The 27,637-nt window shown below is 42.4% G+C and overlaps 2 protein-coding genes across 8 annotated transcripts in view; both read right to left on the bottom strand.

Moving 5' to 3' along the window:
- Nucleotides 1-20,072, bottom strand: part of LOC109398791 (uncharacterized) — a 65,831-nt gene extending 45,759 nt beyond the window's left edge. The window contains exon 1 of the mRNA XM_062856518.1: nucleotides 13,873-20,072. Within this exon, the coding sequence (XP_062712502.1) occupies nucleotides 15,337-16,824 (1,488 nt within the window). The 5' untranslated portion in view covers nucleotides 16,825-20,072 and the 3' untranslated portion in view covers nucleotides 13,873-15,336. The remainder of the gene's footprint in view (nucleotides 1-13,872) is intronic.
- Nucleotides 1-27,637, bottom strand: part of LOC109398792 (uncharacterized) — a 330,728-nt gene that overhangs the window by 164,792 nt on the left and 138,299 nt on the right. The gene's annotated exons all lie outside the window — the stretch shown is intronic.

The raw sequence follows: 27,637 nt of genomic DNA, 5'->3' as shown, positions 1-27,637 counted from the left end.
CCTTGAGTACGGCATGGAAATTGAAACCCGGCAGTTCGATTGCCACATGTGAAGAAGCTTTGGAGAAAGTATTTGGAAGAGAGCTGAAATAATAATGAGACTCTGATTAAATCTTAAAAGATTTTAAAAATTCCAGCTTTGTTCGTCCAATGAAGAGTTTCAGCACCAGAGAACCAGGGGTTAACATTCTTTCTGAATCAAAAGTTGAAAGCTTCGTGGAAAAGCAAAGCTTGATCAAACCAGGAAAACACTCTTGATGACTATTCAGTATTAGCGCTATCTTTTAAATATTTCCAACTTTTTTTTTAATTTTTATTCCAGTTTATTATGTTTCTCTCCCTTCACTTTAATGAAACTGAGTTTTAAATAATTTCAAACTAAATCATCGATAAAAACTCTGATTTATTCAGTTGACCCGACCCTAGGACGAGCAGCTCGAAAACGCACCGGATGAAAATTTATCGAACCATTTACCGGCAAAATTAGCACTCATTTGTCCAATAGGGGCAAGAGATTTCCCCACCTTCGCGCCCGAATCAAAACAGGCAAAATGATGATAGGTAGGTGGTAGGTGAGCAACCGGTGTCCTTCAGGTTAAAAATACTTTTCATTTCAAAGAGAAGCTCTAAATTGTGTTTGCTTATCAAGTGTACCCGGCAGTAGCAGCAGCATCATCGCTCGCACGTAGGACAGATATCGTAGATATATGGAAAGGTGTGTTTTTTCTTGTCCAAGCCCTAGCAAGTAAACATTTGGGAAAGATATTTTAAGGGAGTTTGTTGATCAAGTTATTGTTGTTTTTATTTTTGGTGGTTGTTGAATCCGTTGTAAACAGGAGTCAATAACCTTAGGGATAAACTTAATTCACTTCTTGAAGCCGAAAATACAACTAAATATGAGTTAAACTAGCAATCTGTTACTGCGTATACCGACGCATGGTCAGCTGCTTGCAGAAAATATCAAATGAAGAAAACATGAACACAGAACTAAACAAAGAGTCACACAGATACATTGGAGATGATGTCGAATGACACACTCTGTCTAGCGAATACAGTCGTGAGGATGAGTCATTTATTATCGACGCTAAAGTAATTGCCAATAATGATATTTGAATGATAATTTCTGCTCATACCGGTTTTCCTGCTAAACAAATGCTAATTTTGATGAAAGTATTATCTTTACGAGTAAAACAAGAACCCACCAAACAGAAACATTTAACTTTACTTAGCCATAAAGCCTTAGGACTGTCAGATTATATTACGGCTCTGATTATCTATGTCGATAGAACTAAAAATTTCTTTGATTTTTCCATTAAGGTCCCATTCAGGGGCCAACATCGTCGAAACCAAAACATGACGCTAAAAGCGAGCGCCCATCAGCATCGGACGGACGCCGACGACGGGAACATTCAAAACAACATGCATGCGCTTCGCTTCATCCGCCCTTCTTGTCACTTTCTTCGACGCAACGACGGGTGGCGGCTCATTTTCACACCGACTGGGATTCAATTGAAATTTTCAAATTGTCTAAAATGTATGTTTGCTTAATATTTTTATGGGTAATAAACTATTTCAGTAAAATATGCATAGCATACAATAATATTACACAGACTTGACGGTTGTTACACTCATTAATTGAGTTATAACAGAGAAATTCATTCGAAGTCGAACGAGCGTGCGTGAGCTTGTGAGTGCGAAACAAAGTGGCATCTGCGACGACGCAGCAGCGTCGGTTCATCGGTGACGATGACAGTCGGGCTGAGCGACGACGACGGCGCCTTGTTTCCATTGACGATTGAAAACATTGTTTACAAACTTCGCCTGAAAATTTCAATTGAAATTGAAAATGCAGGGCCCTGGTCCCATTAGACATTACGGGGTCTCCAGTTAGCCTAGTGGTTAAGGCTACGAATCGCTAATCCGGAGACGGCGGGTTTGATTTCCGTTTCAGTCCGGAAAATTTTCTCGACTCCCTGGGCATAGTGTATCATTGTACTTGCCTCACAATATACAAATTCATGCAATGGCAGGCAAAGAATGCCCTTCAATTAATAACTGTGGAAGTGCTCAAAGAACACTAAGTTGGAGAGAGGCAGGCCAAGTTCCAGTGAGAACGTAGAGCCATACAAAAGAAGAAGAAAAAGACATTGCAAATATTTGGCCAAACAAGCCCAACAAATGACCAACACGACGCGAATCATAAAATGCTACGTTATTTATGGACGACCCCTAATTCAAACTCCTTTTCCTATTCAGCCGAGAGTGTTTGGGTTCGATTTCCTGTCGGTCCAGGATCTTTTTGTAAGAGACATGCCTATTTTGACATTCTCCTACCCTTTGTAGCATATTTTCCAATACAAATGCATGTCTCGCTACACTATACAAGAGTCCCCCATTCTCCCACATGGAGTAAACCTTGCAGAAATCCAGGGAAAATTGTCTGAAACAATTCAATTTCAGGTTTTTTTTTTCTTTATGTCTAGTCTAGTCTAAGTCTAGTCTACACTTTTTTTGTGTGTTTTTTTTAATATACGTATTTTAACTTAATTTCCAATTCTACACTCAAGATCAGGAAAATTCTCAAGAGAAATGCTAGAAGGTATATTGGAAAGAATCACGAGAGGAATTCCTCAAAGTATTCTGCAAGAAATCTCGGAAGATTTCCAGAGTCGTATACCGAAAGCAATTCCAAGAGATATCCTGCAGAGTAACATTTTGATGGCCAATTTATCTTGTAGCGGTTTTGAAAACCGTCATAAAACCTTATATTTTTTATTTTAGTTTTATTATGGTTCTATGAACCTCCTCTAGTCTATTCGTCTGAAAAATTTAACTCAGGCTGGGACAATTCCCGGTAAGAATCCCTGGAGGAACACCTAAAAGGATCTAGTAGCAATCCCGGCAAAAAATCTCTGGAAGAATGCTGGGACCAATCCATGAAAAACTCTCGGAAACAGTCCAAGAGAGAATCTTGGAGGTATTCCAGAAAGAGATTAATTCTTTCAATCTCAGGAGAAATCTAGGAAGGAATCCCTAAACGAATCTCTGAACGAATCTCTGAAAGAATCCAGTAAACTCCGAAGGCATTCCTAAATGAATACAGTTAACACTCGATTTGAATAAAACAAGCAAACAGAAAATATGTACGCAAAATATGTACCGATTTTCAAAATTAAAATGCTGCAAAGCGCACCTTCAACATTCTTCATGAACAAGAGAGAAAGTATTTATCCTGAAATGGAATTTTTTGAAAAATGAAGATTTCACACGCAGAGGGGTGATGAAATTGGAACACATTTTAAAAGGAGTTACTTTGAATCAGGAGGAAACCCTCAAAGAATCTCGATACAAATGTCTGCAAAAATCCTGGAGGAATCCCTTGAGGAATTAATGTAGGAAACCCGGGAGAAATCACTGTGGAAATCTTGAAAGGAGTCTGTGAAGAAACTCAGACAGAATCCCTGAAACAAAAAAAAATCTGAGCAGGTATCCCGAAGGAGTATCAGGATAAATTCCTTAAGAAACCCCGGGAAGAAGATTGACGGAACCACGGCAGAAATCCTTAACCCTTAAAAGCGCCAGACGAACCACTTTTTTTTTTCAATCGGCTACTACTCAAAGACCATACAATAAAAAAAAATTTGAAACCAATTTTAAATTAAATGCGGTTAGTTGGTCTTCCAATATCTGGGTGTGGCATCCCCCCTGACCCCTCCCCCCTTTCTGGGTATTGAGAAATGCCTTGCCACGAGGGTATTTTTCGGCAATTTTATTGAATCTCACACATATTTTCGTTCTGAAATTTATATTATGAAATGTATTTGACCATAAAATGATCGCTCTGTGCTATGGGCATGCCGCCGCTACGGAACCAGAACCGGACGTTCGGATTTCCGGACATAATCTCCGGAGGAACCTGCTACATACTGTATACTGGGGTTCGCATTCATAATCCTTTTTTGCGGCTTTAAATATTGAATTTAGAGGTATGATGTCTTAGAAGAGTTTGTTCTATATATTTAACTCTTTATTTTAGAATTTTCACCTTGATGATTAATCCACCTAAAAGTGCGATAGGAATTCACTTTTCTCAAAAGTGAAGATAGAGTATTGGTGTCTTCTGCAAAGTTGCAGAAAAAGGTATTATTGGAAAGTTTGCCGAACAAACTATTACCTTTGCTCCACTTTAAGAGTTATGTGTCATTGTTTGTGGACGACCCCTTGTAATAGGTTTTGTAATATAACTTTCTCTACGGATTTTTAGGATTTTTCGAGTGTTCTACAAGGTTGTTCTTTGTGATGGAATACTCCTGCTTCTGCTTTTTGTTCGTACTGGAATAACACTCCAACTGGAACAGCGCCTGCATCTCAGAAATCTTAAAAAGCCATCCTGATTTTTTCAAAAGTTTTTACTGGAATTCCTCACGCAATTACAGCCACTAGCTCCGGCTTATTTTTCGTTTTTCATTCTCATTCTTCTCAGCAAGTTGCACCTCTTCCATCCTTCTTTTTCTCGTGTTTGTTCCGAAGAACGAGTAAAAAAAGAAGCCAAGGTTGCAACCATTCATTTGCAAAGATTTACATTCATTTGCTATTATCTCAGTTCAGAAGCATGCTATTGAAAAACAATGTATGGATGAATTTAACCTTGTAGTTTTATCTGAAAGTTTGCCGAATAACATTGGGGTCGCACACGCATTCCAAAGTCGTGAGCGAGCTGTGAAGGCAACTTTCTACAGCGTGAATGAAATTTACATTCACCGCGTGGAGAGTTGCCTTCACAGCTCGCTCACGACTTTGGTATACGTTTGCGACCCCAATGTTATTCGGCAAACTTTCAGATAAAACTACAAGGTTGAATTCATCCATACATTGTTTTTCAATAGCATGCTTCTGAACTGAGATAATAGCAAATGAATGTAAATCTTTGCAAATGAATGTAAATCTTTGCAAATGAATGGTCGCAACCTTGAAAGAAGCAGCTGGCCACACTAGTGGTTACAACAGCGATTCTTTCAAAAAGAAGTCCTGTTTTAATTCCTCCGGGGATTCATATGACGATTATTTCAGAAATTTTCTTACAAATTTTCCAGCTGGGATGCAATTTGAAATTCCTTAAGGAATTATTGCTGAGTTTTCTCCAGAAGTGATGCTGGAATCATTCAGAAGTTTCTAGTAAAACCCACCATGAAGTTAAGTTGAGATTTCTCAGCCAATGTCGGCTAAGAATTCTCCAGGAATTCTAGAAGGACTCTCATGAAGAATTTCTAGAGCAATCCCAGGTGAAAATGTTTGAGAAATACCACCAAGAATTCTTGGAGTCTGGAGAAGTTCTAGTTGGAGTTTCTGCTGGTGGGTACTCTTAAAAAAAATATCTTAAAGAATACTTGAAGAAATCTATAAATGAACCGCAACAAGAATTTCTACTGAATACCTTGGAGAAATCTTTGGAGGAGTCCATGAAGGTACCATAGGAGGAATATGTATAAAAACATGTTTTAAACTCCTTGGGAAAAATCCAAGAGGAATGCATCCAGGAACACCTGATGAGCTTCTCTAGGCGATTCCAGCAGGACTTGCTGAAGAAATTGCTTCAAGGGTTTCTTCAGGAATTTCTCAAGGGATACATTCAGATTTTTCTCTCAAAAATCCTCCAAGAATGTTCGCTAGGATTCCTGCAGAAATTCTCATTATGACATTTGAAGGGATTTCGCCATGGACTCTCCGAGAAATGCCTCCTGTGCTTCTCTCAGAGGTTTTGACCAATAATTCTTCCAGGAATTCCTCTTAAGATTCTTCTATAAATTTCTGCAAGGACTCACACAAGAATTGAAGCGTTTAGAAGCAAAGGGTAAGGGATGTAAATGACAAAAATCTATTTTCGAGTAAATGAGGTTTAAAGTTTTTCATCAATTTTTCATCCCATGTGTTCTGGCAGCACTGTATGAGCACCGGTTACCATACGGCATGATTTGGACGATGAGGCAGCGAGCGTAAGTGTCGGTTGACAGGTGTCAGAGTGACGGGACAGATGACAGTATTGAAAGAGAGACAGAAAGCCGTCAAAACAGAGTTGAAACATAAAACAAAGGTAGTGCATAGAAGATGTGGTCGAGATAAGAGGAATAAAGTGGAAGAAAATTGAATTAGTTTAAAAGATACCATTTTGCGAAATTTGATGATAGTGCAGTTTAAGAAAAGTGATTTGAAATAGAATAGTTCCGCGAGTGATTTGTTGGTGAATTCTCGAGTTCGGATCAGATTTGGTCAGATGATCACAAACTAATACACCGCGGAGTAAAATTTAGTGACTGATGAGCTGGAGGCCGGACGGGAAGAGGCAGATTGGACAAGAGACTTGAGAAATCAGATATCGACGCACGACGAGGACAAGACTTTGCACAGTGGTCCAAGTCGAAGTATTTCGAGGACAAAATTCATGGCTATGCTGCCTGTAAAGGAAGGTAGAAGGGAAGCCAATAGAGGACAAAATCAAACTAAAATTGTAAGTGAATTCATACTTAACAAGTTGTATTATCATTAACGAAAATGTGAAATTTATTACTTACAGTTTGATGTGCCAACAATAAAAGGTTGATTTACAAATATTGTTTGTGCCGATTTGATCCGAACAAACAAAATGTATAAAATTTTAAAATCGATCCAATTTTCTCCAATTTTTTGTAATTCATCGTGAAAATAATCTTGAAAAAGTTCCTAAAAACTTAAAATTATAAGAATTTTTTGATATGCTCGGCTCAAAATCGACAAAATGGTCACTTGTACCTGGACGCAATTCTTCTTGCATCACCAATAGGAATTTCTTGCTGGGCCTCCTCCAGTAATTCCTACTGTAATTAGTTATGGATTTCTCCAGAAATAAGTAATTCCTACTGGGAATCCTCTTGAGAATATATTATGAATCACAGCTGGAATTGTTCCAGGATTTTTACTGGTTTTTTTTCTAGACAATTCAGGAACGCATCCTGATTTTTTTTACTGGGATTTCCATGCAATTTCTGTAGAGATATAGCCGGCCCATATAGCCGAGGCGGTAAACGCGCGGGTATTCAGCATGACCATGCTGAGGGTGATGGGTTCGATTCCCGGTCAGTCCAGGATCTTTTCGTAAAGGAAATTTCCTTGACTTCCTTGGGCATAGAGTATCTTCGTGCCTGCCACACGATATACGCATGCAAAATGGTCATTGGCAGAGGAAGCTCTCAGTTAATAACTGTGGAAGTGCTCATAGAGCACTAAGCTGAGAAGCAGACTTTGTCCCTATGAGGACGTTACGCCAAGAGAGAGAGAGAGAGAGAGATCTGTAGAGAATCCTCCAGTAGATCCTGCAGGATTTTTAACAGCATTATTTATTTTTATTGGAGATGTTCCATGGAAATTTCAGCAAGAATAATGCTTAAGAAATTCCAGAAGCTATTTTTGGAATCCCTGTTGTTTACTAGATGTATTGCAAGAGGAATTCCTAGAGGAATCCTTGGAGAAGAATTCCAGGGAGAAATCCCGGAGGGATCCTTAGAGGGATCTTCAGAGGAATTCCAGCACTCAACCCTACAAAAATTTCTGCAGAAATCTTTTGAGAAATCTCATTAGAATTCCTCCAGGAATGCCTGATGAAATTGTGCTAGAAATTTCTGCCGGGATGCTTCCCTCGGGAAAGAATGACCCTTTAAGAATCATTCTACAGTTTATCGAAATCATCTCGAAATCTCCATGAATTCATGTTGTAATTCCTTCAGAAACTCCTACCAGGATTTCCCCAAGCATTTTTGCTAGGATCTCACAAGCATTTCCAGATGGTATTTTTGCAGTAATTGCTCTTAAGAATCATCCAGAAATTGCTGAATAATTTCCGCCATTAATGGCTTCAGGAATCCTAGCAAGACTTCCAAGAGGATTCCCACTACGAATTCCTCGAGAAATCTGAAACAATTTCAACATAATTTCTCAACGGAATCTAAAGAGGATGTCCAATAAGAAAACGAAGAGGAACTCCTGAAACAATCCCTAGATACATTCTTGAAAGAAGCGCAAGAGAAATTCTGAAGGAACAGAAGAGAAGTTACAGTAGTGGTTGCCGGATGAATCCTATCAATAATAATTGAATAAATCCCAGTAAGAATATCTAATGGTAATCCCAGAAAAATTTTTGGATAAAATCTAAGAGGTATTACAAGAGGAACAAATTGAACAAATATGAAGTGAATTTTGTAGAGGAATCGTTCGAAAAAACAAACTGTAAAAATCACAAAAGGAACTTCTGTAGAAATTGCTGTACGCTGGGTATTCTAAAGTTTTTTTTTCGTAAAAGAGATCCTGAAGGAATTCTTGGAGAAATGCACAGAAAAATAAATGATGATGGGATTTCTCTCGAAATTCTTGCTGAGATTGTCTCAGAGGTTTGTCCAAAAATTTCTTTACAAATGCTGCCTGTAATGCCTCCAAAGGTTCCTATAGAAGTTCCATTTGTGATTTCTCCTTTAGGAATTTCCCTTACAACATCTCCTGAAATTCTTGCTAGGATTCCTTCAGATATTCCTATTATTTTTTTCAGAAATTCTTGCTAAAATTTCTCAAACAATATCAGCTGAGATATCTTCAGTAATTGGCTGAGGAGTTCCAACAAGTCTTCCTAGTGGATTATTTTAGAAATTGCTGAATGAATACCAGAAATGTAATCTTGTTCCTGAAGGAATCTCAACTGGATCTCCGGCATAAATTACTGGATAAATATTAGGAAAATTTTCTGTAGGAATCCTCGTAGAAATCACGGAAGGATTCACAACAGGAAATTTTGAAAAAAATCCTACATGAGACATTACAGAAATAATTTCTGGAGGAGTATTATAATAATTCCAGAAATTTCCCAAAAATAAAGAGAGTTTCACCAAAAATTCCTGCAGGCAGTCTTTTTGAGATTTTTGCGTTGCTCCACTTGGAGCGTTATTCCAGTACGAACAAAAAAGCAAAAGGAGGTGTATTCCACCACAAAGAACAACTTTGTAGAACACTCGAAAAATCCTAAAAATCCGTAGAAAAAGTTATATCAGAAAACCTATTACAAGGGGTCGTCCACAAAAAATGACACATAACTCTTAAATTGGAGCAAATAAGGTAATAGTTTATTCGGCAAACTTTCCAATAATACCTTTTTCAGCAACTTTGCAGAAGACACCAATACTCTATCTTCGCTTTTGAGAAAAGTGAATTCCTATCGCACTTTTAGGTGGATTAATCATCAAGGTGAAAATTCTAAAATAAAGAGTTAAATATATAGAACAAACTCTTCTAAGACATCATACCTCTAAATTCAATATTTAAAGCCGCAAAAAAGGATTATGAATGCGAACCCCAGTATACAGTATGTAGCAGGTTCCTCCGGAGATTATGTCCGGAAATCCGAACGTCCGGTTCTGGTTCCGTAGCGGCGGCATGCCCATAGCACAGAGCGATCATTTTATGGCCAAATACATTTCATAATACAAATTTCAGAACTAAAATATGTGTGAGATTCAATAAAATTGCCGAAAAATACCCTCGTGGCAAGGCATTTCTCAATACCCAGAAAGGGGGGAGGGGTCAGGGGGGATGCCACACCCAGATATTGGAAGACCAACTAACCGCATTTAATTTAAAATTGGTTTCAAATTTTTTGATTGCATGGTCTTTCAGTAGTAGCCGATTGAAAAAAAGTGGTTCGTCTAGGGCTTTTAAGGGTTAATAAAATGTTTTATAGTATACTTGAAGATATCCATAAAGACAGATTTTAAGAGTAAACAAAACTTTCCGATATGTAAACCTTCTGGTAATCATTATTACCGCAATAAAACTGTTAAAACTCTCAACAGATGGCGATCCGTTCGATTAGTAACGACATCTGTTGGTGGAAAAGCAGAAACTACGACACTGCTAGGTTTATTGCGGTCATCATAAAAGTAAACTTGCCTTCGTTTTATTTTCGCTGATTATGGTCGTCGCCATATTGAAGAATTAGCTTACGTGAATGGAAAATACCTTCTGCTCAAATATGAACGAGACTTTATGACTTACATGTTCCGCGGATGACATATCGTCAACATTTTTTTTTCTTAGATTTATAGGACTGTTATACGTTTACATGTCAAATTAAAGCACGATTTGTCGTGAAGTTTTTTTTTTTTTTAATGGCACTTTAAACAAGTTAACCTCCAGTGTGTTTTTCGATTTTTTCTATGGAATCAAAGTTCAGCAATGGCTTTGTTTGTTATTTCAACAGAATTAGTGTTTCGGGTTAATTTAAAATGTGGTAGAATGCATATTGAGAATCTGCTCTATCCCGTGCACGTGTGTTTGGTTGGAAAAAGTCGTGCAAAGAGGGTCGTATATCAGTTGAAAGTCTGCCTCATGATGTTCGTCCAGAAACATCAATAAACGAAGAAATCATCGAAAATGCCAAGGTGTAGTGTACTCGGAATTTCTGCCGGATGGTCAATCTGTCAATGCTGAATGTAATCTGGGCGTTTTGAAGCGTTTGCGTGAGAATATTTGCCTCTAAATGAAATAATTGTGGGACAACAAGTCATGGTTTTTGCATCACGATAATGAACCAGCTCGCACATCAAGTTATTTTGCGATTATTTGACCAAAAACAACGTTTACATTGTTCCTCAAGCACCATATTCACCTGATATGGCACCATGTGACTTTTTCCTCTTTCCAAAGCTCAAATTTCCACTTCGTGGTAACTTGTTCAGACGATTGAAGTCATGAAAGAAAATTCGAAGAGAGAGCGCAATGTGATACCAAAAGAGGCGTATGAAAAGTGCTATAAGGAATAAAAAAATAAGTCGGCATATGTGTATCGCCTCCGAATAAGATTAATTTGCAAGACATAAAACAAATATTGAAGAATAATTAACCGTTTGTTTTTTATTTAACGAGTCTCGTTCATATTTGAGCAGAAGGTAGTTAATTTTGCTTGAATTAGCAATGAATTGATAGCTTGCAACCATTTTCATAACATACTCACATAAATAAACTCTCTCTGCTGAGTTTTCTTGTGATTCGGGATAGTAAATTCACAAATTGATTTATTTCATACCAAGATGATAATATTCACTATTTTCGAAGCGCATTAATTTTATGATTCTGCAACCCCAATATTCACGGTAAATTCGAATGCGCATAAGCCTAGCAGCAAAATAACGACTAAAATACTACTTTGAAATAATCGCTTTCTACTTACGAATGATGTATCCTCCTCAACTTTACGTGCCATCGAAGAAGCTTCTCTGCATCTTGAGCTGTCATAGTTTTTGTTGAAAAAAAAAACAACAACAATTGAGGATGGAAAATATTTCATCTAGGTTTTAAAACGGGTTTATTGCTACTCTTAATGCGGTTTGCAAAACCTCTCCGAGTGTGGTCCACTTAGCCGGAAGATGCTCTTAAAGAGGTTATCAAGAGGTCATGAAGATCTCTTGTAGAGCCGAAAAAAACTTAACATGTTACTTGGGAACTCATGCATGGTGGTCTCACAACTGGATCAACGCTAATTTCTACCAAAAGTGGGTTATGACAGAAATTCGTCATTAATTTACATATGTAGAGCCAGACTAATCAAATATAGGTCTGAGTCTTGTTTTCTACTTCCAGGCTTTTTCGGGCAAGGATTTGACTAAAAGAAATGTGAACTGTTCCCTAACAGGAACATCAGAATGTAGGCGCCTTATTATATAAACCAAAATCGAAATGATCAAATAGGATTGGGATTCCTAGATCAAAAATTAGCTATGAAAGCAGCATATTTATGTTTTGTGTTTGTGAATTTTTAATGTCATCTATTAGCATACATTTGTAACGTTCCTTTTTTGTAATGGAAAATCAAATAGAGCATTTGTAGGATTCCATGGCTCCTAACGTGGGTTCATGAAGTATCTTTTTTATTTTTCAACAAGCCTCGTGTAAGAACTGAAAAACCTTGGTCATAGGTCAGGGTGGTAGAATGCAATCGTCCAGGATGCAGATTTTTCACGTCAGGCCTTTGCACGGTGAACGTAAGCGAGGCAAAGTTCACAGCATTCTACAGAAAATCCAAGAAAGAATACGCTGAATAGAGGATGTTATGTCCATTATGTCGGGAAACATCTCTCCAAAGTTGTGAGTATCAACGAGGGTTTCGCGAGCAAAATAGCTGGATAAGGTTCTCAACGAAACAGCACAGTTGGTGAGAAGCAATCGAGAATGGAAAATTGTGGCCAAGGATCGAGTTTTGTAGCGAACGATTGTTCACTCATTGTTATCTAAAGGTGTGAAGGTTTGAATCATCTCAAAATATTTCCATTATTTCCTACATTACAGCAACCTATTTCAATTGTCTGTTACTGTAGCGGACCAGTGTTATCATAGGGCGAAAAAAGTGCGTGTCCATTCCCAGCCGGCATGTTTCCCATTTTAAAATTCACTATCACGCAAACGCACACACACTTTTTTTTCGAAGCGAATCACTCATCAAAACAAATTCAAATTGGCCGGACGGAAAACACCTCAAACCGTGCTTCCACCGGACAGGCTGACTAATCAAATCGCCGCAGTGTCTGATTCATTTATGAGTCCCATACTTCAATGCTGGGACTCTGCTCCGCCGCGCCGTGCCGTTGCGTTGTGTATTAGCGGAGCAAAATTTGACCACGACTATACCACCAAGTACCGCGACGACGGGCAACAACGGCAAAAGCTGCCTGACCACCATATGGCTGGCTGCTGTGCTGATTGGCCCCACCGACCGAGGCGGAGAGTGGGGTTTGGGGTAAAGTTTGGGGCTTATTTTTGTTTACAATCAGCGCCGCCACCGCTACCACAATCGGATGTAAGTGGGTGTTCACGAAACGAAGAGGTCTACAGAAACATGTCCTCTGGATTTGCGCGGCTGACTTCTCTGAGGTTGGAACAACACTTCTGGGAGTTTTTTTTTTAAGTCTCCACTAGTCAGAAATGCCTTGACATTTTTACGGGCAGAAAACAAACAAAAAACCCAGTTCTAGAATAAATGACCTTATTCCTTCCTTTTTTTACACCGCCGAAGTGTCGGCTGCTACTTCCTTCTAAGTAACACAAATGTCACTGAGGAATCACGGCAGCGCAGGTTATTGTTGCGCAGAAGTCACTGTGACTTAATTCTAACAAATACATACTTAAACTTGATAGAAGTAAGTCACAGTGACTTCTTTGTAACCAAACCTGCGCCATCGTGACTCTTCTATGACAAATGTGTTACTTGAGCCCTGTTATAACTTTAACATCTATGAATACAAACATGGTCAACTGACAAATAAAATTCTCGGTTGATAAGTATGAGCATTTACATAATCTCAGAAGTAGGCATAGTCCCACACGTATTATTATTTAAGCTGTTAAAAATGCCAATAAATTATATTGAAAGTGACGACATTTTGTCATAGACACTTCTTATCATCACCACCGCTAATTCGGTATCGTCCGGCCAGCCAACAAACAGCGCGCTGCCGCTTGAATCTCCTTCTGTTTTTTTTTACTATTCCAATGTAAAATGTTGATATCGAAGGCTGCCTGCCTCCGACACCGCCAGAAGTCACGTACACCATCTTCTTCTTTGCTTTTTTGCACTAGAACTTCATCAAATTGCTGCTGCTGCTGCTTCAAGGAGTATACAATTGACTGACAAATATGCATCATCTATGCGGTGCACCGTCGTCACAAAACTGCACTCGGCGAGAATCAAATTAAATTGCGCATTTCACTGCTGCTGATGCTGCTTCTACTGCGAATAGGAGGAGAACCGGGGAAAATCGACACCCGGCACAACAAGAAAAAAAATAGCAATAAACCGCATACGCACGTGATCACTCCTCAACAAAAGACCAAGTTTATTCACATCGGAGGAAAATAACACCCCAAAAGCGCGCAAAGTGTCAAATTAAGCGTGTCACTTTTCTCGGACGAAATTTAGCGAGAACCGCGCGTCGAACGAGAATTTGAGCCAAGCCGAAAGTCCGCCGTAGACTGTGGCAGAATTTGTTCAATTTGCTCGCTACCTGCCGCAAACTACGCGCCTGGCATAAATAATTCAACGAGATGGTAGAACTAGTGGGGAATGGGGGGTGCGAAGGTCATAGTTTGTGTTAAAGATTTTCCGTTGTGTTCTTTATGCAATTTAGTATTTATCAAAATTTCTAATTGTAATGCCTTTTATAAAAATCATGAGTAATTTTTAAACACTGAACTCAAATGAGTTCCTTCATAACGTCCACTGGGGTTCTTGCAGAAGAATCTCTTACTTACCTTACAGGTCAGGCTAAGGCCGGGGTGGCCTCTGCTGTACATAGTAGCCGCCTCCATTCCACTCGGTCCATGGCTGTTTGTCTCCAGTTCCGCACTCTGCGTAGGGTCCGCAGATCGTCCTCCACTTGGTCGACCCACCTAGCTCGCTGCGCTCCACGTCTTCTTGTACCGGTCGGATGACTCTCGAGAACCATTTTAGTCGGGTTGCTATCCGACATCCTGATGACGTGACCCGCCCACCGTAGCCTCCCGATTTTCGCGGTATGGACGATGGTTGGTTCTCTCAGCAGCTGATGTAGCTCGTGGTTCATTCGCCTTCTCCAAGTCTCGTCTTCCATTTGCACTCCGCCGTAGATGGTACGTAACACCTTCCTTTCGAAAACTCCAAGGGCGCGTTGGTCCTCTGCACGTAGGGTCCATGCTTCGTGCCCATAGAGGACGACCGGTCTAATCAACGTTTTGTAGATGGTTAACTTCGTGTTACGGCGAACTTTAATCGATCGTAGAGTTCTGTGAAGTCCAAAGTAGGCACGATTTCCTGCCACAATGCGCCTCTGAATTTCTCTGCTGGTGTCGTTGTCGGCGGTCACCAGTGAGCCCAAGTACACGAATTCTTCAACCGCCTCGATTTCATCACCGTCGATATGAATTCGGGGTGGCGGGCGCGGTGATTCCTCCCTGGAGCCCTTTGCCATCATGTACTTTGTCTTCGACACATTAATGACTAATCCGATACGCCTGGCTTCACTCTTTAGTCGGATGTACGTTTCCGCCATCGTCTCAAATTTACGAGCAATAATATCAATATCATCGGCGAAACCAAGCAGCTGAACGGACTTCGTGAAAATCGTCCCACTCGTGTTTATCCCCGCTCTTCTTATTACACCCTCCAAAGCAATGTTGAAGAGCAAGCACGAAAGATCTTGCCGTAACCCTCTGCGAGATTCAAAGGGACTCGAGAGTGTCCCTGATACTCGAACTACGCACATCACTCGATCCATCGTCGCCTTGATCAACCGTATCAGTTTATCCGGGAATCCGTATTCGTGCATATAATCTGCCATAGCTGTTCTCGATCGATTGTATCATACGCCGATTTGAAATCGATGAACAAGTGATGTGTGGGCACGTTGTATTCGCGGCATTTCTGCAACACCTGGCGGATGGCGAACATCTGGTCCGTTGTAGCGCGTTCACCCATAAATCCAGCCTGATATTGCCCCACGAACTCTCTTGCAATCGGTGATAGACGGCGGCATAAAATTTGAGAGAGTATCTTGTAGGCAGCGCTCAGTAGTGTGAACGCGCGGTAGTTCCCGCAATCCAACTTGTCGCTCTTTTTGTAGATGGGACACACGATACCTTCCATCCATTCCTCCGGTAATACTTCCTCCTCCCAAATCTTGGTAATGACCCAGTGTAGTGCTCTCACCAGTGCTTCTCCACCGTATTTTAGAAGCTCGCTTGGTAGTTGATCTGCTCCAGCGGCTTTGTTGTTTTTCAACCGGCCAACCTCCTCCTCAATCTCTTGAAGGTCAGGGGCCGGAAGTCTTTCGTCCTGTGCACATACTCCTAGATCTGTTACCACGCCACCTTCGGTACTTGCAACGTCGTCATTGAGGTGCTCATCGTAATGCTGCCGCCACCTCTCGACCACCTCACGCTCGCTCGTGAGAATATTCCCGTGATTACCTCGGCACATGTCGGCTTGTGGCACAAAGCCTCTGCGCGAACGGTTCAGCTTCTCGTAGAACTTTCGTGTGTCCTTAGCGCGATACAGCTCTTCCATTGCTTCGCGATCTTGTTCTTCCTGCTGGCGCTTCTTCATCCGGAAGACTGAGTTCTGCCTGTTCCACGCCTGTTTGTAACGTGCCTCATTCGCTCTCGTACGGTGTTGCAGCATTCTCGCCCATGCTGCATTCTTCTCGTTTTTCAACTGTTCACATTCGCCGTCGTACCAGTCGTTTCTGTGATTCGGAGTCGCGAAGCCTAGTGCTGTAGCCGAGGTACTAGCTATGGCGGATCGGATGTCCCTCCAGCCATCTTCAAGTGTAGCTGCGCCAAGCTGCTCTTCCGTTGGTAGGGCCACTGCTAACTGCTGCGCGTAGTCTTGAACCACTTCTACGTTACGAAGTTGCTCGATGTTGAGCCGCGGCGTTCGACTTCGACGCGTGGTGATAACTGTCGAAAGTTTTGAGCGCATGCATACAGCGACTAAGTAGTGATCCGAATCTATATTCGCACTGCGGTATGTGCGGACGTTGGTTATATCCGAGAAGAATTTACCGTCGATTAGAACGTGGTCGATTTGGTTTTCTGTTTGATGGTCGGGTGATCTCCAGGTGGCTTTGTGGATATCTTTGCGGGGGAAGAAGGTGCTTCGGACTACCACACCACGGGAGGCTGCAAAGTTTACGCATCGCTGGCCGTTATCATTCGATACGGCGTGCAGGCTGTTTCGCCCGATTACCGGTCTGTACATTTCCTCCCTTCCTACCTGCGCGTTCATGTCGCCGACAACGATTTTCACGTCACGCGGCGAGCAACCATCGTATGTTTGCTCTAACTGCGCGTAGAACGCTTCTTTCTCGTCATCGGGTCTCCCTTCGTGTGGGCAGTGGACGTTGATGATGCTGTAGTTGAACGGCCCTTAACTCTTAACTTGCACATCCTTGCGTTGATCGGCTGCCACCCAATCACACGTTGTCGCATCTTGCCCAACACTATAAATCCTGTTCCCAGTTTATTGGTGGTGCCACAGCTTTGGTAGAAGGTAGCCGCTCGATGCCCGCTTTTCCACACTTTCTGTCCAGTCCAACAAAGTTCCTGCAACGCCACGATGTCGAAGTTGCGGGGATGTAGTTCGTCGTAGATTATCCTGTCACATCCTGCGAAACCTAGTGACTTGCAATTCCATGTTCCAAGTTTCCAATCGTAGTCCTTATTTCGTCGCGTGGGTCTTTGCCGATTGTATCGAGTAGTATTTTCTCCTATGTTATTCGCAATGGGGATTTTTACGGGTGGCTTATTGGGCCTACGCCAACACTCCTATCTCGCCGGAGGGCCGTCGTGCCAGTTCTGTTTAACGTCCCAACCAACACTGGGACGACCACGCTGATGGGGCTACCACCTTGGATCTAACTGGGCGTGGTGCAGCGTTTCTTACTCAGCCGCTGGATGCCAGAACAGACGCTGTTTGAGCCGCACCTCCTTGGTGGACAGACGCTCGGATCGTACCTCCTCAATCTAGCTGAAGTCAGAAGGATAACAGTGCCCAGGCTGCACTACCAGCTAAGCCCTCAACTCTTAGCTGGCGGTCTTTGTCATCGCTTGACCCGTGGAAGCATGAGGTAGGAACTTGTGAGGACCAGAGCTATATTGGATGCTCTCCTTATCGACTCACCGTTTTGCAGCCCATCCAATAACTACTCAGGGATTATTTCTGAAATTTCTTTCTTGCTAGGGTTCCTACAATAATTCATTATGGGATTCATCCAGCTCATGGCGGTGCAGCCTCAACAACGGAATCAAGCAAGTCGACAGAAATTTGACCTGGCCACAAGTCAAGGCGATGGCTGGCAATCGCCCAGGATGGAGATCTCTCTATTCGGCCTTCTGCACCACCGTGGGTGCCCAGGACTGAACGTAAGTAAATAGAATTCATCCTGCAATCCCTGTAGTTACTTTTATATGGATTCTCCCAGAAATTCTCTCTGAGATTTTTTTTCCAGGGATTCCTTCAGAATTCCTCTGGGGATTCGACCAGGAATGTATTCTCTTATTCTTATTGGAAATCCTCTTCAGATTCCTTTGAGAATTTCTGTTGAAATTGCTCCTGGCATGCTGCTGGGATTTTTCGAGGAATCCGTGGTGCGAATCTACAAAGAAGTCCTGCTGGAAGTCCTCCTGAAGGATTTCCCGCAGGATCTCTAAGGGCAACAAACTGCATAGATACTATCTAAATAAATCAGGTTGTTTCTACGCGGGGGATACGTACCGCGTAAAACAAAAACTCAGTTCAAAATTCAAAAAACCGCGTAAAAAAAGTCTCACTATTTCTCGACGAATCATGTAAAAAAAAGACGATGATTTTTTTTTGTATGGAGTTTTTTCCTCCAGTAATTGCTGCTGAGATTCTTTCAGGAATTCATACTAGAATAGGTTCTGGAATTCTAACGGAAAATTTTCAAGCACTTTCATTACGAATACCTCCAATAATTGCTCTTGAGAACCCTTCAGGAATTCCATGGGCATTTCCTTCGCGTATTGCATGGGGTGTCAATAAAAAACTCCCGGCTAATTCCTACCATAAATGACTAGAAGAATCCCAGCAGTAATTTCAAGTAATCTCAAGAGGATTCCCAGCAGGAATACAAAATTTCTGGAAAAAAATCCACGAATAAATTGCATCAGGTGGAATTGCTGGAAGAATCCCAGTAAGAATTGTTAATTGTGCCTGAAGAATTTTTGAAGGAACCCCAAGAGGAACTCCTGAAAGAACTTGGAAAAATCTCTGGAGGAACTACAGGAGGAATTACTAGTGGAGTCCATGAAGACAAGCCCGTACGTAAGGGGGGAGGTTTTGGAGGTTAAACCCCTCTCTTTTCCCCAGTTTCGTGTACTAGGCGCCCCTACGCCTTTTACCGAAAATGCCTAAAACCCCTTCCTTTCCGCCTTTTCTGTGCACGGCCCTGCATGGAGACATCCGTCGAGATGTCTCAAGAAGAATTTCTGGAGGAATCCCAGCTGGCAATTGTTGAGGATTTCGTGAATCTCTGAAGGTCAGGAGTATCCCAGGAGAAAATCCGGGAGAAATCCTTGTCGAGAATTTCTAGAGCAGTAGAAATTTCTAGAGCAAGAATTTTCATTAGGCATTCGGAGATAAATCTTTGGAACAATCCTTCCGGAATTCTTCCATAAATTTAATTGGATTCTTCTAAAAATAGTTGTTAAGATTACTTCAGAAGTGTCTCCAAAGATTCAAAAACATATCTGCCTGTGATTTCACCAAGGATAGAAATTCGTCTTGCGGCGATTTCTTCATAGAATTATTTAAAGATTCATTCAAGAACTTCACTTAGAGTATCGGCTGAAATTCCTTGGATTTCTCCAGAATGGGATTTCTCAAGCATTATCAGTTAAAATTCGGCAGTAATTACTCTTGAGAATCATTCAAGAAATTCTGGAGGATTTTCAGTAGAAATTGCCCAAGCAACCCAAGGAAAACTTCCTGTGGATTCAACTAGAAATCTCTAAATAAATCCCAGCATCATTCCTGGAGGAACCGCAAGTCTATTTCCAACAGAAGTTACTGGGGACATTCTATGAACACTTCATTAGAAGCCACAGAAGTCCAGCATCAGTGGAGGTCCTAGAAGTGTCAAATCATGTGTCAAATAAATGTTGTTTACCGAAACAAAAGATCCTCTACAAGATGGGCACTTTCAAATAGTCAATAATTGCAAAATAAAATGTGAAAATAATTAAATATGAAAAGACACTACAATAGCGCTGTAGTTCTAGTGTATTTCTATTAACATTTCTGAAGTAATCCTCGTAAACCCTGAAGTAATCACAGCAGTTGTGGTCACTAGCATTGGCAGTTTTTTTTATTCACTAACTTTCCTGAAAAACACGAAAAAAGTAAGGTGGGAGAGGAGGAACTTCCAGGATATTTTAGAAGTTGATTTTCCGTGAGTAACGGCGTGACTTCTGTCTGGAGTTCTTCTGGAATGTTCTGCTGAGTCGTCTAGTACTTTATGGGGGCTGTCCATAAACCACGTGGTCATGAGGGGGGGGGGGGGCTTCGACCAATGACCATTTTGTATGGACGAATAAAAAAATTTGTATGGACTAATGACCACGCGGGGGGGGGGGGGGGGTTTGAGAAGTCCCAAAAAAATGACCACGTGGTTTATGGACAGCCCCATGCTGAGGCTCATCCAATGATTTCTCCAAAGATACCTTTAGAGATTTTTTCTAAAGATTTGTTCATAAATTTCTACTAGGATTCCTTCATTTATTCCTGCTAGAATTATTCTTGGGATTCCAGAATAAATTCATGATTTTCTTAATATATTTATCCAAGAATCTTGTCTAAGTATTAGTCTAAGTACTTATTAAGAACTCCTCCAGGGATTCCACTAGACATTCCACCTGGGAATCCTCCAGAACCTCCCCATAGAATTCCAAGATTTGTTCAATAATTCTTTTAGAGGTTTACCCAGGAATTTCTCTACGGATTTTAGAGGTTCTCCGTGTATTCCTCAAATGTTTTTTGCAGGAATTTTTAGCGATTCTTCAGGGATGATTGCTCCAAAGATTCCTAAATTAGTTTCTTCAGAGATTTATTCTCTTGAGTATTTCAGTTGGGATTTTCCTGGGATGCGTCTTGTTATTGCTCCAGAACTCACTTCTGCAAGTTATCAAAAGGGATTTATCTGGGGATTCTTTTTGAAATTCCTCTATCTATTCCACTAAAGATTCAATTCAATTCGCTTTATTTTAGAGACTCTCAGCCTTGGGTATTCCACTAAAGATTTACCTAGTAATCTCTAGTGATTTTCCAGAGATTTTTTAAAAGATTTGCCCAGATTTCTCTAGCTTTTCTTCCTTGATTCACACATTGATTACTCAATGAATTCCTTCAAGGATTTATCCAAAATTTCCTCTTGACAATAGAATAAAAACTTTTTAAATATCGTGCTCTCCTGTTAGTTTGAACGACGTTCATTTTTTATCTGATCTTCTTGCTGTGTACCCTAAAAGCACAGGGAAAATGGAAGATCCCAGAAAGCCACAAAAAAGGGGTGGAAAGGGGTTTCAGGGTGTTGTGTCGGGGATTTCATGAGTTTCTTTTAAGGGCGTTCCGTCAGGTTTTGTTTGCGTTGTCATGGGATTACAGGGATTTCAGGGGCGCTTCAATACATAGTAATAAGGGTTTCAGGGACATAAAATGCGATTGAGGTGGGTATCTGGAATCTTTAAAGGACGTTATAAGGAGTTTTAGGATCGATTCAAGGCATTTCAGATGCATTCCAAAAATTTTCCTCTGAAATTCATCCAAAATCCCCCAAGAGCCCCCTCGGACCCCATGTAACGAAACTCCTGAAAACGCTTCAGTAACGCCTGAAATCCACTGAAAATCTTCTGAAATCACTTGAAATGCTTCCAAAATCCCCTTAAAACCCCCTCGGACCCATGTAACGCACCTGAGACCCTACTAACCCTTGAAAAAACCTTCGTAACACTTCCGCAACGCTTTTGAAACTCGCTGAAAACCTGTGAAACTTCATGGAATGCTTCCAAAATCTCCAAAAACCCACATCGAACCTCATGGTAACGCACCTGAGACACTACGAAACCCCTATAAATGCCTTCGTAACACCTCCGTAACGCTTTTAAAACTCGCTCTGAAATTTTTTGAAACGCTTCCAAAATCACACTAAAATCCTCTCGGACCCCATGTAACGCACCTGAGACCCTCCGAAGCCACCGAAAAAGCCGCCGTAACGCCTCCAAAATCCGTCGAAAATCCTCTGTAATTCTCTGCAATGCCTTTAAAACCACCCTCAGTCTGCTGAAAACGCCCCTGAAACTTGTTCCGATAATCAGTGTCCCCACAATCTCGCGCAATTTTCACACCTGAGACCCCCTAAATTGCCACAGAGACTCCCTAGAACCCCCTGAAGCCCTCTGGTAGGACCTTTTAAACTCCTTTAAATGCTTCTGAGATCTTCTTGTAGTCCACTGAAATCTCTTGGGACCCCTGAAACACCCCTGCAACTTTCCTTTGCTTTTGCCTTTATACGTCGTTGCCATAATGAAGGTCATTTTTATATTTCCTTATGCATAATATTGGTTCTGAGAAGTTCTCCCACATTTTATGCAGGGCATTTAAAAGGTGCAAAAATTAAAAGTTGACACATTATGCAGGTTAAAAGTGGGTTTTAGAGTATCAGCAAATTTTTGTTGTGCACATTTTTGTCCCGATCATTTGTAGTTTCCAAAGTGAATTTTAAAAAAACAAAACCGGAATATATGACTATATTTTCTACATTCAACACAATATATTCACTTATGAAAAAAAAAAAACTTTCTCGAGTCGAGTGTACTCAACTCCACTAGACACTTTACCCGAATTTCCCTACTCTAAAACACAACTCGTTCTTAACCCCTCTCTGCTAGCGTTAGGGTAAGAGTGAGACGGTGTCGATAGATAGCTGTCATCCACATTTTTCGAAAAATATACATGGAATTCACTACCAGTTGGCTACGCACAATCCGTACTGATTCGCGTATACCTAACCCACCACTGCAAGCATTGTTACTCTTCTGTCCATCAGGGCCTGTCCATGAACTACGTAGAATCTGATGGGGAAAGGAGGAGGGGGGTGTTATCTGACCGAAGTCTACGCTCCATACAAATTTTCAAAATTTTGGAAACAAAAGTCTACGGAGGGGGAGCGTGGGTCTGAGATGGCCAAAAATGAGTCTACGTAGTTTATGGACAGCGCCTCTCACAGGAAACGTGACTACGATGAGTGAAAAAAGTGGCTGGCTTTTGAAGTAGGTTGTGTGTTCATCGTGGGCAAAATATTGAGAATAGGGTCTGGGACCATTTGGGCACTTGCTGTTATAACTAAGTCAATTTTGAACCGATTGACTTGTTTTTTTGACGTAAACTACGTCTATTTAAACACGACCAGGAAGGCGCAATATCTAGCTATGCTCAAAAATTCAAGTCAACCGGTTTGAAATTGACTGAGTAATAGTAGCAAGTGCCCAAAATAGGTGCTCCTGCCCAAATGGTCCCAGACCCTATATGCAAAGCAGAAAAATGCTAGAAAATCAACTTATTCTTGGTTTTCTTCATCTCGAGTCTTCAGAGGAAACAAAGTACTTAGAGGTTGAATGTGTTAACTTAGGTAAATGCCGGCTTGCCGAATTTTGTTCGTCGACTGATGTGAGCTCTAATTAGATATACGAATCTTTGCAAACACTTGTATTAGATTTGGTACAGAACTTGCAACTCAGTATGAACTGTTCTGTAAGCTCTTCTACAGTTCTGAATTTCCTTAATTTTTCCATAGGATTTTTTTTAAGAAAGCCTATTGAAAATTTTTGCATTCGTAAATCGTCTAGCAGGTACGAGTTATTATTGTTTTATTATGAGTTTTTCAACCCTATGCAGGTTTATCGCTTTAACAGGCACAAAGCTTTTCTTCGTCCAGCGAAGACAAAAAACATTTGTATGGTTATGTTCATTTCATTTATTTAGTTCACATCAAATTCATGATAATACTGAATCAACAATTTGCCGCCATAATACTCGATTTGCAGCTGCAGCTCTCCATCCTCGGTCACGCCCAACACTCGCCAGATCACGCTCCACCTGGTCCGCCCATCGTGCTCTCTGCGCTCCACGCCTTCTTGTGCCAACCGAATCAGTTGCAAACACCAGCTTTGCAGGGTTGTTGTCCGGCATTCTTGCAACATGCCCTGCCCACCGTATCCTTCCGGCTTTGGCCACCTTCTGGATGCTGGGTTCGCCGTAAAGTGCAGCGAGCTCGTGGTTCATTCTTCTCCGCCACACACCGTTCTCCTGCACACCGCCGAAGATCGTCCTTAGCACCCGTCGCTCGAAAACTCCGAGTGCTTGCAGGTCCTCCTCGAGCATCGTCCATGTCTCGTGTCCGTAGAGAACCACCGGTCTTATTAACGTCTTGTACATGGTACATTTGGTGCGGGGGTGAATCTTTTTTGACCGCAGTTTCTTCTGGAGCCCATAGTAGGCACGACTTCCACTGATGATGCGCCTTCGTATTTCACGGCTCACGTTATTGTCAGCCGTTAGCAAGGAACCGAGGTAGACGAATTCTTCTACCACCTCGAAAGTATCCCCGTCTATCGTAACATTGCTGCCAAGGCTTGTCCTGTCTCGCTCAGTCCCACCTACCAGCATGTACTTTGTCTTAGCCGCATTCACCACCAGTCCGACCTTTGCTGCTTCACGTTTCAGGCGGGTGTACAGTTCTGCCACCGTTCCAAATGTTCTGGCAATAATATCCATGTCATCCGCAAAACAGACAAATTGGCTGGATTTCGTGAAGATCGTACCCCGGCTGTTGAGCCCGGCTCGTCGCATAACACCTTCCAGGGCGATGTTGAATAGTAGGCAGGAAAGTCCATCACCTTGTCGTAGTCCCCGTCGAGATTCAAATGAACTGGATAGCTCACCCGAAATCCTTACGCTGTTCTGCACACCGTCCATCGTTGCTCTTATCAGTCTAGTCAGCTTCCCGGGAAAGCTGTTCTCGTCCATAATTTTCCATAGCTCTGTGCGGTCGATACTGTCATACGCCGCTTTGAAGTCGATGAACAGGTGGTGCGTTGGGACCTGGTATTCACGGCATTTCTGGAGGATTTGCCGTACGGTGAAGATCTGGTCCGTTGTCGACCGGCCGTCGATGAAACCGGCTTGGTAACTTCCCACGAACTCATTTACTTTAGGTGAAAGACGACGGAAGATGATCTGGGATAGCACTTTGTAGGCGGCATTCAAAACGGTGATCGCTCGAAAGTTCTCACACATTAACTTGTCGCCTTTCTTGTGGATGGGACAGATTATCCCTTCCTTCCACTCCTCCGGTAGCTGTTCGGTTTCCCAGATCTTGACTACTAACTGGTGCAGACAGGTGGCCAACTTTTCCGGGCCCATCTTGATGAGTTCTGCTGCGATACCGTCCTTACCAGCCGCTTTGTTGTTTTTGAGCTGGTGGATGGCATCCTTAACTTCCCTCAGCGTGGGAGTTGGTTCGTTCCCGTCCTCTGCTGCACCAACATAGTCATTTCCTCCGCTGCCTTGGTCCTCCGTGCCTACATTCTCTTCGCCATTCAGGTGCTCGTCGAAGTGCTGCTTCCACCTTTCGATCACCTCACGTTTGTCCGTCAGGAGGCTCCCTTCCTTATCCCTGCATATTTCGGCTTGCGGCACGTAGCCTTTGCGGGATGCGTTGAGCTTCTGGTAGAACTTGCGTGTTTCCTGTGAACGGCACAGCAGTTCCATTTCCTCGCACTCCGCTTCTTCCAGGCGGCGCTTTTTCTCCCGGAAGAGACGGGTCTGCTGCTTCCGCTTCTGTCTGTATCGCTCCACATTCTGTCGGGTTCCATGCTGCAGCATTACCGCCCGCGCTGCATCCTTCTCCTCCAGAACCGCTCTGCACTCCTCGTCGAACCAATCGTTTCGTCGACTCCGTTCTACGTACCCGATTGTGCTCTCGGCTGCGTTGTTGATGGCTGCTTTCACTGTACTCCAGCAGTCCTCTAGAGGGGCCACATCGAGCACACCCTCGTCCGGCAACGCTGCCTCGAGATTCTGCGCGTATGCGGTGGCGACATCGGGTTGCTTCAGTCGCTCTAGATCGTACCGGGGCGGCCGCCGGTAATGTACGTTGTTAATAACGGAGAGTTTTGGGCGCAGTTTAACCATCACCAGGTAGTGATCGGAGTCGATATTAGCGCCACGATAGGTCCTGACGTCGATAATGTCGGAGAAGTGCCGTCCATCAATCAGAACGTGGTCGATTTGCGATTCCGTTTGTTGTGGTGATCTCCAGGTGTAACGATACGGGAGGCTGTGCTGGAAGAAGGTGCTACGAATGGCCATGTTCTTGGAGGCGGCGAAATCGATGAGGCGTAGGCCATTTTCGTTCGTCAGCTGGTGGGCGCTGAACTTTCCAATCGTCGGTCTGAATTCCTCCTCCTGGCCTACCTGAGCGTTTAGATCCCCTATGATGATCTTGACGTCGTGGTTTGGGCAGCGGTCGTACTCGCGTTCGAGCTGCGCGTAAAATGCGTCTTTGTCATCATCAGTGCTTCCGGAGTGAGGGCTGTGCACGTTTATTATGCTAATGTTGAAGAATCGGCCCTTGATCCTCAACCTGCACATTCTTTCGTCTATCGGCCACCAACCGATCACGCGCCTCTGCATGTCGCCCATCACTATAAAAGCTGTTCCCAGCTCACGTGTGTTGCCGCAACTCTGGTAGATGGTATGATTACCTCTAAACGTTCGCACCATAGATCCTGTCCAACACACCTCCTGCAGCGCTACGATTCCGAACCCGCGGTCCTTCAGTATATCGGCGAGTATACGGGTGCTCCCGATGAAGTTGAGAGATCTGCAGTTCCACGTACCGAGCTTCCAATCGCAAGTCCCTTTTCGTCGCTGTGGTCGTCGCCATTGGTATCGGTTCGCATTCTTCTCTTGTTGATTTTCCGGTGCTAGTCTTTTTTACGGCTGGCTCGCAGGGCCTGACACCAACCCACTAACCCAGGGAGCTGGGCTTACCTTCCCGGAAGCTACGGGTTCTGCATTGGCATTTCCTCCAACTACAGTGCTAAATAGCTAGGCTCGAGCGCCAGTCTTCGCCGGGGGTGGTGTTTTTAATGGGCGCCCAGGAGATAATATTTTACCTGAGCATCCACCCCCTGTATGGTTATGTATAAAGATTAAGGATCGACCCAGGAATCAATCCTACATACCGTCTTGCTGAATAGCTGCGCGTTTATCGGCAAAGCTATTTGGTCGGAGTGAAGTCAGAATGTCAGATAAGCAAAGCAATTCGACGACTCTGGAATTTTCGCTGTTATTTTGAAACAGAAGTTTCGTTACATAGAAGAATTATGGTACCTATTGATAATAAGTCGATATAAGTTGAAGATACAAGATCAAGTCCAACTGAAAATCGCAAAGTCAGAAACAAGAATTGGATAGAAACATGAAATAGAAAAATCAAACCAATCGCTCATAGAAATGAGAAACAAAACAACAACCAATAATGGAACCGGCGGGCGAGATGTGCAATTTTCACCTCTCGTTGAAACTCGACCCTCCACCGGTTCACTGCTTGCGAAAGTATCCCATTAGACTTCGATTCCCATGTCCAAAAAGCGTAAACAAACTGTGTGTGTAAAGACAAGCATCCGCAAGCTGGACCAAACCGGTTCACGAATTTCCTTCATATGGTCGGTCGTCGATTCTCGAGAGTAGGTAAATCGAACGAAAAAACACTCACATCGAAGGAAGGCAGGGAATGACGGACGATAGCTAAAACAGCCACACTATTTTTTTATATAACAGCCGGACGAAGAGTAATTCGGCATGTACGGGCCCATAAAAGAGAGGAGGCAGCGTTTATAGGAAATTTCAAGGCCACGCACCGCACGGCGCTTGTTTTTTCGCCGTATCTACAACAACACGGTTTGGCGATGAGAAGTCTACATCTACACGCCTCTACCTATATGTGCGGGGACCGGCC

This window comes from Aedes albopictus, chromosome 3, assembly GCF_035046485.1.
Source record: "Aedes albopictus strain Foshan chromosome 3, AalbF5, whole genome shotgun sequence".
In the NCBI taxonomy this organism is placed as follows: Eukaryota; Metazoa; Arthropoda; class Insecta; order Diptera; family Culicidae; genus Aedes; species Aedes albopictus.
This window is presented reverse-complemented; position numbering and strand designations above follow the sequence as displayed.